The sequence below is a fragment of the Trachemys scripta genome, chromosome 12, assembly GCF_013100865.1.
Source record: "Trachemys scripta elegans isolate TJP31775 chromosome 12, CAS_Tse_1.0, whole genome shotgun sequence".
Classification (NCBI taxonomy): Eukaryota; Metazoa; Chordata; order Testudines; family Emydidae; genus Trachemys; species Trachemys scripta.
In genome coordinates, this window is record NC_048309.1 from 35,514,702 (window position 1) to 35,528,878 (window position 14,177).

At 52.9% G+C, this 14,177-nt stretch overlaps 1 protein-coding gene across 1 annotated transcript; it reads left to right on the forward strand.

Moving 5' to 3' along the window:
• Positions 1–1,412: 1,412 nt before the first annotated feature.
• On the forward strand, positions 1,413–4,364 carry LOC117885370 (ribonuclease pancreatic-like). The gene is made up of 4 exons (XM_034786684.1): positions 1,413–1,482; positions 1,912–1,987; positions 2,926–3,016; positions 3,780–4,364. The coding sequence occupies exons 1-4, from the start codon at positions 1,425–1,427 to the stop codon at positions 4,362–4,364; spliced, it is 810 nt and encodes a 269-aa protein (XP_034642575.1). The 5' UTR covers positions 1,413–1,424.
• The last annotated feature ends 9,813 nt before the right edge of the window (positions 4,365–14,177 follow it).

A 14,177-nucleotide genomic window follows, 5' to 3' on the forward strand; every position in this document is an offset into this window, starting at 1 on the left:
CACCTTATTATCTTCTAGCTGTTTGCAAATTGCTTAACTATTTGCTCTATTATCTTTCCGGGTACAGAAGTTAAACTGACTGGTCTGTAATTCCCTGGGTTGTCCTTATTTCCCTTTTCATAGATGGGCACTAGATTTGCCCTTTTCCAGTCTTCTGGAATCTCTCTTGTCTTCCATGACTTTTCAAAGATAAATGCATATGGCTCAGATAACTCCTCAGTCAGCTCCTTGAGTATTCTAGGATGTGTTTCATCAGGCCCTGTTGACTTGAAGACATCTAACTTGTCTAAGTAATTTGTAACTTATTTTTTACCTAAAAATCTTTCCCCACTTACAATCTATGTTTTTATTGTAAATAAATTTGTTTTATTGTTTTAATTAAACCAGTGTGTTTGGATTGAAGTGTTTGGGGAACTCCATTTGTAGTAACAGGGTTTGTTCATATCATTTTCGATTACTAAAATGACGACTTGCTCTGAGCTTGTACTGTCCAGTGGGTGCTGGGCAGTACAAGACACACATTTCTGGGGGAAAGTCTGGGACTGGGAGTTTCCTGATGTTTCCCTGCAGTGTAATTCATGGCTGGCTGGCTATAGCACTCATATAGTATAGCTGGGAGTGATTTACATGGTGTGTGTGGGCAGACCAGGAATAGTTGCTCTCACAGCAAAACAGTTTAAAAGGCACCCCAGGCTGGAGAATTGAGCGGGGCAATGTCACAGGGCTCAGCTGAGCCAAGAGTTAGTTTGTGTCCTGAGGAATTACCCAAATGCCCCCTGCTCGTATCCTTGTTCCTTGCTAACCCCTCCTTCCTACCCCTGCTGGTTAATGTCACTCCCTGCTTTGTAACCCTGCAATGAATAAAACCGAAGGGACAAAAATATAAAGCATCCCCTTGCTGGGAATCAACTGATGGCCGCCCTCTGACTGAGGCCACAGCAGGACCCAGTCCCCTTCTCTACAACAACACCCAGGTGAGAGGAGGAGGAGGAGAGCAGAGTGGCTAGAGAGCCTGGTCTGTAATGACTCAGTGTTAGCCACACTTGCCTCCACCCACGCTGATGGAGAGGGGGAGGGGTCCGTGCAAGCTCCTGCCAGAGCTCAGCTCTGCTACAGGTGTGCTGGCCCAAGGGGGGCCAGCTCCCAGCTGTTCTGCAGCGCCAGCTGTGCACAGCTGCAGAGGGGACACCTCTCCTCACAGGGACCTTGTCCTCTGTATGTTGGTCGGAGGAGTTGGGGGAGGGAGTTGGTTTGCAGACACCAGAGCCCCTCACCATAGGTCCAGGACACCCAAGGGCCCCTGCTTGACACCAGCTCCCCACAGGAAGGTTCTGACGCTAAGGTTTCCTGCCCACTAGCCAGGTCTATAAATACCCCGGGGCTCTATCAGAAGCACCGTCCCTGTCCCTCGACAGACGCTAAGGATGCTTCTGCTGCTCCTGCTCCCCATGGCAGTTCTCCTGTCCCCCGGGGCTCCTGCTGGTGAGTTTGGGGAGAGCATCAGCCTCCCGGGGAACAGTTTGAACCCACCAAGCCAGGCCGGGCAGCTCAGTCACACTGGAGGGGGCCCTTCCTAAGGGCAGGAGGCTCGGATAAGGCACCAGCGGCTCCCCAGGGGCAGGGAAGTCTGGGGGCACCAGGTCCCAGGAGAAATCCCCTAGGACAGATACAGCGAGGGATGGTTCCCTCTTAGCCACAGGCCAGTGGGTCCCACCACAGCCCGGAGCCATCGCTGGTGGCCTTGGGGTTACAGAGGCTACAGCTGGTATCACCGGGGGCAGCTAACCGTGCTCTCCACTAGACCCTCAACCTCTCTTCAGCCTAACTCTCCCGGGAGGGGGTGTCTGCCAGGGGAAACCAGCGGGGGATGGGAAGCTCAGCCCCACACCAACCCCTATGTGACCCTTCCAGAGACACAGGATGGAATGGATGGGGGGGTCCTGATCTCAGAGGACTTTGTGCCGCCTGCCACCCACTCTGACTCTGGGTAAGTCCCTCCCCCTGGAGCCCTGCGGCGGCGGGGGGGGGGAAGGGGAGAATATGTCCCGGGAAGGGAAAGGGGGTTCCCAGCCCAAAAACTTCTTCAGGACTTCCAACATTTCCCCCTTCTGTGTCAAGATGAAACCACGTGTGTGGGTAGAGATACCCCTCCCCCCATTACCCCAAGGGTTGGAGCAGTCCTCTGGGAGGTAGCAGACCTGTTTTAACCTCCTCCCCGCATGGGGAACAAGGACTGGAACCCACAACTGGCATCTCCCTAGTAAGGGCCAGATCCACTGAGCTATGGGGGGAGGGAGATTCAGTCTCCCCTATTGAAGCTGCTCCACTGTGTACAAATAATTAGCTTGTCACTGGGCCAAAGCGAGCGCGAATGACTCTGCAGCCCAGTGGTTAGTGCACCCGCCTGGGAGGGGGAGACCCAGAGTCCAGCCCCCTGCTCCAGTGACCCGTGACCTTATCCACAGTGGAACAGCTTCAGCAGGAGAGATTCAGCAAGACCCGCACAGGCTGTCCCCTGGCTCTGTGATTGGGTTGGGGGAGCCCAGCTCGGAATAACCAGGAACTAGGGTTTCCCAAACACACCAGGGGACAGATGTCGAGTCAGTCCCTTAATGCCCGTCCAAAAGGCGTCAGACAGCACAGGGATGGGCATGGCACAGGAACAGACCAGGGTTCAGTGTGACACCCAGAGGCAGAGAGCAGATGGGCATGGAGGGGAGGAAGGAGTGGGCAAGGGAGGGGCGACACACCAATTCACACAGAGCGTCATGCAGCTGAGCATACGCCCGCCTGGATCAGCGCAGAGCCCTGGGCCAGCAGCCGAGAATGGGGCAGGTGGGGGACGGGCAGCCAGGTGGGGAGAGGGTCTGGAATGGGGGCTGTGCTCCGTCCCCCATGTCACCGCAATCAGCCTCTGCCCTTCAGCCACATCGCCCCCCTGCTCAGCGCCCGCAAGGCCAATCGGCGGGACTGGAGCCGCCCACGGATCGAAGTGCGTCTGAAGAGTCACAATCAGGTCTGTACCAATAGGCTATGCACCAAGGCCAAGGACCTGCTGCTGCAGGTACCGGGGGGATAGTGGGGAAGCTGCATTCACAGCAGATGGGAGCCAGAACCGGCCCCGACCCCCCTGCAGTCAGGGGTGACTCCGGATTGACCCTGAGGAGCTGGGAGCAGAATCTCAGCAAAAGAGTGAAAGGAAGTTTAGGTGAGATCTGCGCTCTGGAGTCCCACGTTCTAGCCCTGGCTGTAGGGGGGGAGTGGGGTCTAGTGGTTAGAGCAGGGGGGCTGGGAGTCAGGCCATCATTGCCAAACTAGTCAAATTGACATTATGTGCAGACTGAGGTTGTGGCCAAGGCTCTCCACGGGTGTTTAGGAGACCTGGGTTTCATTCTCTGTCTCTTAGCATGGAAATTTTCAATCCCCCTACAAGAGCCTTGAGATCAAACCCTGCTGTATTACCATGGGATTCGAGCATCACAGTGGGAGTTGAAAAGCTGAGGGTGAATCTCTGTGCCTCGGTTTCCGCATCTATAACATGGGGATAAGAACCCTTTCTCGGTCTGCTTTTCCCATTTCAAGTGTAACGATTCCCCTCTGGATCTGTGCAGCGCCTGGCACAATGGGGCCCTGATCTCAGTGGGGGTAATGAGAATGGCAGGGCTTTAGGGGTAGAATGGGCTGGCAGGGGGAGGGGTTCAGGCCCATGAGGTGCTATGGAGGAGGCAGATCCCCACCCCGCGCTGTCTCCATTCATCTCCCCCCTCTCCCCACTGCAGGTTGATCCAGTGATAGACACGGCCATGGCCCTGAGGGGACCCCGCCCTGTGCTCCTGCTGTCCCACATCCTGCTGTCTGGTTCCTTGGGCCTGATTGGGGAACGTGACGGGTACACGCAGTTCAAGAGGCAGCACATTGATTACCCTAAGACCAATGCCCCCGACAACCAGAACTATTGCAACTACATGATGAAAAAACGCAACATAAACAAAGATGCCCCCAACTGCAAACCCATCAACACCTTTATCCATGCCTGTGAACAAGAGATCCAAGCCATCTGCTGCTGTGAAAGGATAAGCAACAACAGCAACATCTACCAGAGTACGGCAATCTTCAACCTCACCATATGCCGGCGGAATCCTAAAAACTGTACATACGAGAAACAAGAAAAGACTTCCAAGATCCGCGTGGCTTGTAACGAAGAGCACCTGCCCGTGCACTTCGAAAAATCTATGCAAGCAACTTCTATGTCTCTAGAGAAGATCCAAACCCAACTGGGTCGCACCTCGACTGGGCTGCCCCGCCCCCACAAGGAGCGCAAGCAGGGAGCGGCTCTGAAACCTCAGGTGGGGACAGAGAGCTAAGCACAAGGGGGAACAAACAACAGAATCAAACCTGTATGGCCCCCGCCAGCACAAGCGACCTGCCCCAACGGGGAACCCCCCGGCTACCCTTAGCGCCCATTATACAATATAGCCACCCCTTCCCCACCCCCACCCACTGCTGCCCCTAGTGCCCATTATATAGTATAGCCGCCCCTTCCCCACCCCCCACCCTCTGTGGCCCATTATGTAACACTGTGATCCTCATCTATGAGCAGGACCCTGAGATGCTACGGGGTTACCATTAATAAATAATCAATCCAGGACTTTCTGGGTTGGTAAGGGAGTGTGGGATAAAGATTGTACCAGGCTGAGCCCTGGATGCTGTTAATGAGCCGGTTTCTCTTGCTGCTTCCTGCAGTAAAATGCATGATTGCAAATGCAGTATGGCTGGGTCTGCTTTTGTGCTGAACGTGATGCAGAGAATTCAGACTTTTCTCTCTCTCTCTCTCAGCCGCTCCCTACCATGACCACTGCTGAAGAGAGCATGGCTAGGAGGTGTTGGAAAATGATTTGCAAGTGCATTCTCCAGTCCTCAGAGATGCCCTGCTTTGATGTGGCCCCCATGTAGGGGACCTGGCTGGCAGTTTGGCAGCACCTGAGCTATAGAGTCTGTCCCCTGTCCGGGGTGCTGCTTCTGATCTGGCCCCACATTTGGGGGACTAGGGAACAAGTATTTGTTAACGGGCTCTTCAATCCAGCAGGGAAAGGTCTAACACTGTCCAGTGGCTGGAAGTTGAAGCTAGACAATTTCAAACTGGAAGTAAGGCATAAACTTTTGCCAGTGAGTAATTACCCATTGGAACCAGTTACCAAGGGTCCTGGTGGATTCTCTGTCACTGGCTATTTTTAAATGGAGGCTGGAAATTTTTCTGAAAGGTCTGCTCTAGAGTAAGGGGACCACATTTCCTGAAGTAAAAACGGGACAGCCCGGGATTCGCCCGAGCCCCCCGTGCAGGGCTCACCAGGGTCGCCGCCTCTTCCCCTCCCCCACCACCCAGGACTGAGCACCTCAGCCCCGTGACTTGGTATCTATCAGTGGATAGATGCTGCAGGTAGGATAGATGTTGCCCTCTGGGGAAGGTATGCCAGCATTTCTGGAGCGGGCCCCGCTGCATTGTGGGCAATTCTTATGCCATAGTGTGATGGTGGATGCCAGGGAATAGAAGACCCTTAAAGTCCCTGGGCCGTTCCCTAGATCCTGCCCCTTCTTCCAGCTGAACTCCACTCTGCTTTGGCAGGAGGAATCAGCGACAGGGCATCCAGGTGTTTTCTTAGTGGAACTTCCTAATTTACACTGGACACTCAAGTCCTGGAGCAGTGGGGTTACAACAGCAGGCAGGAAATGTCCCTGGGCCAGAAAGCCCAGCTCTGCCTTAAGAACTGAGTCTGGTTAAACAGATTCAGGCAGACAGCAAACTCCCGGGTTGGGGGGTGGTCAAAGCTTCTCCGTCCCAGCTTTCTTCAGTGCATTGAAAAAAAAGCGTCAACTCATCAAAATCGCAGGGTGGGGGAGAACGTCTGCATTTCCTCCAATAAATTCACTTTTAGTCAGAAAATAGAGTTTCCAGCCTGACCCACTGAGCTGGGGAGAGCGGGGTGGCTGTAGGCTCAGTCTCCTCTGTTGACACTGCTCCATTGTGTCTAATTACACAGTAACAGAGCCAAAGCGAGAGCGAATGACTGTAGCTCAGAGGTTAGTGTTCCCGCCTGGGAGGGGGGACCCAGAGTCCAGTGCCGCCTGCTCTAGTGTCCATTTTCCTGTTTGAAGCTGTTTCACTGTGGATAAGGAGAGATTCAGCGAGACCCCTACAGGCTGTTCCCTGGCTCTGTGTTTGGGGGGTAGGGGGGAAGCCCTGCTCTGAATAACCAGGAACTGCCATCTCCCAAACACACACCATGAGAGAAATGTGGAGTCAGGTCCTTTAATGCCCGGCCAGAAGGCGTCAGACACCATGGGGATGGGCGCGGCGCAGGAACAGACGAGGGTGCGGTGTGACGCCCAGAGGCAGAGAGCGGATGGACAAGACAGGGAGGGAGGAGTGGGGGAGGGGGAGGCAGACACACTATTTTGTACAGGCAATCGGCCGTGCATAGAGCGTCCTGTACCTGAGCATACGCCTGCCTGGATCAGCGCAGAGCCCCGGGTCGAGAATGGGACTGTGACAGGTTTCACTTGCTGCAAGAGCGCCTCCTCCTGCCCAGGCTCAGAACAGCAGCTCTCTCTCATATAGCGCCCCCTCCCATCACTGCAGTGGTCTCTCTTCCCAACTCAATCCTCTGGCTAGGTCACTATAGGGTGCCCCCTTCCAGGTGGTACCTCCAACCCTTCTGTGCCACGTCCTGCCCACCCTCCATCCACAATGGGATCCAGCCTGGGGACCCTATAACCAGTAACCGAGGTCTACCCAGGCTTCCTCCTTGCTGCTGTTACCCTGGGCTTCTTCCTACCCTGCTTTCTCAGGCTTTGTTTACATGCAATGCCTCTGGGCTTGACCCTTCTCCCAGAGCTTGTTCTCTTCCCCGTCTGGGAATTTCCTCCTTTTATAATCCTGCTCCAGCTCCGCCCCCAGTGGGGCTTCACCAGCAATTAATGTTTATCAATCCCTGGGCCCCCATCAGTTGCAGCTCTGCAGGTTAATTGTCCTCTTCTGGGCCCATCTTCATTCCTAATATCAGGGCTGGTGTGGGGCAAACACGCCTTCACAGGGGCAGATGGGGGATGGGCAGCAGGCTGGGGAGAGGGTCTGGAATGGGGGGGGGCTGTGCTCCCCTCCCCCATGGCACCCTTATGAGCCTCTGCCTCTTGTCCCTGGTGCTCGCAAGGCCGATTGGTGGGAACGGAGCTGCCCACGGATCCAAGGGCACTGGGGGAGTTGCTGTCTGGCCCGCACCCCCCAGCCATGCACCAAGGACCTCCTGCTGCTGCAGATATGGGGTGGGGGGAATGCTGCATTCACAGAGGATGGGAACCAGAACCGGCTCCAAATCCATTGCAATCAGGTGTGACTCTGGATTGACCTTGGAGGAGTTCAGAGCAGAATCCAGCCTGGACCCCATTGTGCTCAGGGGTGACTCTGGATTGACCCTGTCCCTTAGCCTCCCCCCATTCCCACCCAGCACCATTCCTGCCACCCCACCTGACCCCTCTACCCCCCACCTCACTGCACCCCACCCCGTCCCTGCCCCCATTAATCCCTCTCTCCCCTGCCCCTTTCACTCTCCCTGTTCCTGCCCCATCCTCTGCTCCCCATCTCCCTAGCCCTCCCCCTGCCTCCTCTCCCTCCCTCTCTCCCATCCCTGCCCCCCGGGCCCACCCTCTGCACTGGCCATGGGGCTCTGAGACTGGCCACTATCCATGAAGGGGTTAACCAGGGGCTGTGTCGATGTCCCGGGAATGGGGCAAGGGCCCTTTAAATCCCAGCCGTGCTCCTCTCCTCCCCTCACTTCCCTGGGCCTGTAGAGTCATGGGCTGGAGAATCCTACGTGTATGTGCGCCCAGCTCTGGCCATGCACGTGCTAGTGGGTGAGTGGAGCGCGCTGCAGGGGCCGGGTGTGGGGTGGCTGGGTGGCTGGGGACAGCAATTAAGCGAGGGGTTAATTGCAGTGCTAATGTGGCTGCGCGTTTCCCCCATTGCCTAGGCTTGGATGTGCATCCGGTTTGGAAGCAGAGCTCTCCCTAGCCATGGGAAGATGGGGCTGGCACTAAAGCCCCCCTCCTCCCTGCAAGGTTTCCTCATGCGCCAGGGTGCTGGGGAACGTGAAATAGGGCTGGGCTAGCAGGGGCTGCAGGTTGGGAGTGAGGGACACTGGCAGAGCTAGGGGAGCTCAGGGCTAGGCTAGCAGAGGGCTGCGGGTCAGGAGTGAGGGGCACTGGGGGAGCCTGGGGCTGGGCTAGCAGGGGGCTGCAGGTCGGGAGTGAGAGGCACTGGAAGAGATGGGAGGCATCCACAGGGATGCAGTGGGGTGGGAGCACCAGGGGCATTGGCCCATGGGATAGTCCCTCCCCTGTGGGGGAACTAGTGCCCACCCTTCGCTGAGCTCTAGGGCTCCCATCCATGTGTCCCTCCAGATCTGCCTGGTGAGATTCCTCGATTCCATGTCCAGATGGGACCATAGTGACCCCCTCTCACGGAGTGTGGGTTGACACAAGGTCCTGCACCTCCAGCTTCCTGCAAGTCACCATGACTCTCAGCCAGCCAGTAAAGCAGAAGGTTTATTTAGACGACAGGAACACAGTCCAAGACAAGTCTTGCAGGCACAGATAACAGGATCCCCCCCAGTTAGGTCCATCTTGGGGTCCCAGGGCACCACAGCCCCCTTGGGAAGTCAGAGCCCCGTCTCCCTCCCAGCCCTACACCAGCCAGCTCTGAAACTCTCTCCCCAGCATCCCCTCCCACACCCTTTGTTCAGTTTCCCGGGCAAAGGTGTCACCTGGCCTCTAACCCCTTCCTGGGTTCTCAAGTTACATGCTCAGGTATTCTCCCTCACGGCCAGTCTCCCATCCCCCCATGCAGACCATCCTAGCCACACTCCCCTGTCTTCCCAGCCAGCACTCCCCACTCAGCATTCAAAGACCACATTAAGAACAATCCCAGTTCGTCACACCCCCCATGGTCTGACCTCCAGGGTAACACAGGCAGGGGAACTGCCCCAAGGTCATCGTGGTGGGAGTCTGCTATAGATGTGGTGGGAGTCTGCTATAGACCACCAGACCAGGGGGATGAGGTGGACAAGGCTTTCTTCCAGTAACTAACAGAAGTTACTAGATCACAGGATCTGGTTCTCATGGGAGACTTCAATCACCCTGATATCTGCTGGGAGAACAATACAGCGGTGGACAGACAATCCAGGAAGTTTTTGGAAAGTGTAGGGGACAATTTCCTGGTGCAAGTGCTGGAGGAATCAACTGGGGCAGAGCTCTTCTTGACCTGCTGCTCACAAACCGGGAAGAATTAATAGGGGAAGCAAAAATGGATGGGAACCTGGGAGGCAGTGACCATGAGATGGTCAAGTTCAGGATCCTGACACAAGGAAGAAAGGAGAGCAGCAGAATATGTACCCTGGACTTCAGAAAAGCAGACTTTGACTCCTTCAGAGAACTGATGGGCAGGATCCCCTGGGAGAATAACATGAGGGGCAAAGGAGTCCAGGAGAGTTGGCTGTATTTTAAAGAATCCTTATTGAGGTTGCAGGAACAAACCATCCCGAAGGTAGAAAGAATGGTAAATATGGCAGGCGACCAGCTTGGCTTAACAGTGAAATCCTTGTTGACCTTAAACCCAAAAAAGAAGCTTACAAGAAGTTGAAGATTGGACAAATGACCAGGGAGGAATATAAAAATATTGCTCAGGCATGCAGGAGTGAAATCAGGAAGGCCAAATCACACTTGGAGTTGCAGCTAGCAAGAGATGTTAAGAGTAACAAGAAGGGTTTCTTTGGGTATTTTAGCAACAAGAAGAAAGTCAAGGAAAGTGTGGGCCCCTTACTGGATGAGGGAGGCAACCTAGTGACAGAGGATGTAGAAAAAGCTAATGTACTCAATGCTTTTTTTGCCTCTGTCTTCACGAACAAGGTCAGCTCTCAGACTGCTGCACTGGGCAGCACAGTATGGGGAGGAGGTGACCAGCCCTCTGTGGAGAAAAAAGTGGTTTGGGACTATTTAGAAAAGCTGATGAGCACAAGTCCATGGGTCCGGATGTGCTGCATCCGAGGGTGCTAAAGAAGTTGGCGGATGTGGTTGCAGAACTACTGGCCATTATCTTTGAAAACTCATGGCAGTCGGGGGAGGTCCCAGATGACTGGAAAAAGGCTAATGTAGTGCCCATCTTTAAAAAAGGGAAGAAGGAGGATCCACGGAACTACAGGCCAGTCAGGCTCACCTCAGTCCCTGGAAAAATCATGGAGCAGGTCCTCAAGGAATCAATTCTGTAGCACTTATAGGAAAGTGATCAGGAACAGTCAGCATGGATTCACCAAGGGCAAGTCATGCCTGACTAACCTAATTGCCTTCTATGACGAGATAACTGGCTCTGTGGATAAGGGGAAAGCAGTGGACGTGTTATTCCTTGACTTTAGCAAAGCTTTTGATATGGTCTCCCACAGTATTCTTGCCAGCAAGTTAAAAAGTATGGGCTGGATGAATGGACTATAAGATGGATAGAAAGGTCAACAGTGTGCCCTTGTTGCCAAGAAGGCTAATGGCATTTTGGGCTGTATAAGTAGGAGCATTGCCAGCAGATCGAGGGACGTGATCATTCCCCTCTATTTGACATTGGTGAGGCCTCATCTGGAGTACTGTGTCCAGTTTTGGGCCCCACACTACAAGAAGGATGTGGAAAAAATTGGAAAGAGTCCAGTGGAGGGCAACAAAAATGATTAGGGGGCTGGAGCACATGACTTATGAGGAGAGGCTGAGGGAACTGGGGTTGTTTAGTCTGCAGAAGAGAAGAATGAGGGGGGATTTGATAGCTGCTTTCAACTACTTGAAAGGGGGTTCCAAAGAGGATGGATCTAGACCAGGGATTGGCAACCTTTGGCACGTGGCTCACCAGGGTAAGCGGCACAGGAGGAGGGATGTGCTGGCCGCCACTTCCCGCAGCCCCCATTGGCCTGGAGCGGTGAGTGGGAGCCAAGATCGGCTGAACCTGCGGACGCGGCAGGTAAACAAACCAGCCCGGCCTGCCAGGGTGCTTACCCTGGGTGAGCCACGTGCCAAAGGTTGCTGATCCCTGATCTAGAGTGTTCTCAGTGGTAGTACATGACAGAACAAGAAGCAATGGTCTCAAGTTGCAGTGGGGGAGGTCTCGGTTGGATATTAGGAAATACTATTTCACTAGGAGGGTGGTGAAGCAGTGGAATGGGTTACCTAGGGAGGTGGAATCCCCTTCCTTAGAGGTTTTTAAGGTCAGGCTTGACAAAGCCCTGGCTGAGATGATTTAGTTGGGGATTGGTCTGCTTTGAGCAGGGGGTTGGACTAGATAACCTACTGAGGTCCCTTTCAACCCTGATAGTCTATGATTCTATGATTCCTAATACAGAGCTGTTAAAAAAAACAGCCACTCTCGATGTAAAACTTGTCAGCCGTGGAGAATCCGGCATGACCCTTGGCAAGGTGTCCCAATGGCTAGTTACCCTCACTTGTAAAAATGTAAACCTTCTTTCCAGTCTGAATTTCTATAGCTTCAACTTCCACCCATTGGATCATGTTAGACGTTTGCTGGATTGAAGAGCCCATTATTCAATATTTGTTCCCCATATAGGTAGTTTTAGAAGGTGACCAAGTCACCCCTGAACCTTCTCTTTTTTAGGCTAAACAGATTGAGCTCCGAGAGTCTGTGATTGTGAGGTAGGTTTTCTGATCCTCTTGTGGCATCTCTCTGAACCCTCTTCAGTTTATCAACATCCCTCTTGAAATGTGAGCACAAGAACTGGACACACTATTCCAGCAGTGCTCACACCAGTGCCAAATACAGAGGTTAAATAACCTCCCTGCTCCTACTGGAGGTTGCCCTGTTTCTGCATCCCAGGATGGCGTTAGCTCTTTTGGCCACAGCGTTGCACTGGGAGCTTATGATCAGCTGATTATCCACCACATCCCCAAATCTTCCCGGGATATAGAGTCTCCATCCTGTAAGTACGGCCGATGTTCTCTGTTCCCAAAAGTATGTGTTTACATGGAGCCATATTAACACATGTATTGTTTGCTTGCATCCTTTTCCCAAGCAACCCAGATGGCTGTGTATCAGTGACCTGTCCTTGTCAGTGTTCACCGCTCCCTCCAGTTCTGTGTCATCGTCAAACTTTATCAGTGATGATTTTATGAATTTTTGCAGGTCATTGATAAAAGGCGCCTTAGGGAGTTAAGGGCCAAACTCTCAGTGGCCTGGGCACCTAATTCCCCTAGGTGCCTTTGAAAATGTTCTGCTGGAGAGAGAGATCTGAGTGAGGCAGAGTTTGGATGGATGGTTTGGCATTTTCCCTTTGAAAGCCAACAAATCAGAGTATTACGGACCTAATTACAGACCTAAAAGACGCAATTCTCCAACAAAAAAACTTCAAAAATGGACTCCAACAAGAAACTGGAGAACTAGAATTAATTTGCAAACTGGACACCTTAAATTAGGCTTGAATAAGGACTGGGAGAGGATGGGTCATTACACAAAGTAAAAACTATTTCCCCGTGCTAATTTCCCCCTATCGTTACTCACACCTTCTTGTCAACTGTTTGAAATGGGCCATTCTGATTATCACTACAAAGGTTTTTTTTTTCTCCTGCTGATAATAGCCCACCTTAATTGATTAGTCTCGTTAGAGTTGATATGGCAACACACATTTTTTCATTTCCTCTGTGTATATATATCTTCCTACTGTATTTTCCACTGCATGCCTCCGATGAAGTGGGTTTTAGCCCACAAAAGCTTATGCCCAAATACATTTGTTAGTCTCTAAGGTGGCACAAGTACTCCTAGATCAGGGTATCTAGATCGATTCCTCTCGGCCAAGGGCCCGTGTCTCCAGCCTGGCCCAGTCCGGCTCTAACGGGACACTGCTCCGATGTGAGGGGAACCAACGGCAGAACCCCTCATGCAGCTGAGTTCACTGGGTCTGAGCAGCATCCAGTCTCTAGTCCTGGCGGCCAGCGCTCTCCTGGGGTGCAGGCTCCCTGCGTGGTGCCCTCACTCTGGCTGTGGGACTCCGAGGTCCAAGTGCCTACTGGTGGTTGCCCATGCCCCCGTGGGTTATGCATGTGCTTCTCAGAGCTCCACCCAAACCAGGGCCCTGGCTCACTGCTTCACCCCCTTCCGGGACACAGATTTTTTGCAAGGAAGCATCGTGCCCTTGTTCTGAACCTGGATTCCAACTATTGGGGGGCCCCCTGTTCTGTAACAGCAGCTCCTGCCAGGCCTGACAAACTCACTACACCTACCACCCTTCTCTTGTAGTAGTCCTTCACTGGTGGGGACATGCAAGGTCTCTAATAAAGGCTTATGTCCTATTGACCTTCATGAAGCAGGGCCAGCTGTGCATACGGATGATATTTAAGGACTGTGTCTATAGACTGGAAATATGTTAAAGTCTGTGACCAACCAAAGAGAAGAACACGTTTCTGCCAGACAAGGCTGTTTATTCACCTGTCCACCTTGGCTCCCATATAAATTAAGCATGGTAAACCACTGCGAGTAGGAAATGAAGTAACAGGTTTAATCTGCAGCGAGGGAGATTTAGGTGAGATATTAGGGAAAACTTTCTAACTCTAAGGTTAGTGAAGCTCTGGAATTGGTTTTCTGATCCTTCCAAGAGAGGTTTTGGAATCCTCATCATTGGAGGTGTTGAAGAACTGGTTGAACAAACACCTGTCAGGGCTGGTCCAGCATTACTTATTCTTACCTCAGCACAGGGGGCTGGACTTGATGCCTTCTCAAGGTCCCTTCCAGCCTGACATTTTTTGGCTTGGAGAAAAGGGAATTCAGATAAGAACACAAGAATGGCCATACTGGGTCAGACCAAAGGTCCATCTAGCCCAGTATCCTGTCTTCCGACAGAGTTGGTTCCCAGCAGCAGGGGAGGTGGGTGAGGAGATCATAGGCCCAGTCATGGTGATCCCACTTCTGCTAAGTTTATTCCAACAAACATGCAGATAAGGGTGGTCCAGTGGATATATACAAGAACAACTAGCCAAAGACTCAAAAAGTAACAACAAAATTTTTTTTAAGCACATCAGAAGCAGGAAGCCTGATAAACAATCAGTGGGGCACTGTACGATCGAGATGCTAAAGGCGCACTCAAGGAAGA

Excerpts from the sequence above, each read along its gene's own strand:
- LOC117885370 (XM_034786684.1), top strand. The coding sequence starts at position 1,425 with ATGCTTCTGCTGCTCCTGCTCCCCATGGCAGTTCTCCTGTCCCCCGGG. Across the intron at positions 1,483-1,911 it reads GTCCCCCGGGGCTCCTGCTG|AGACACAGGATGGAATGGAT; the intron begins GTGAGTTTGGGG and ends TGACCCTTCCAG. Across the intron at positions 3,017-3,779 it reads GTCTGAAGAGTCACAATCAG|GTTGATCCAGTGATAGACAC; the intron begins GTCTGTACCAAT and ends TCCCCACTGCAG.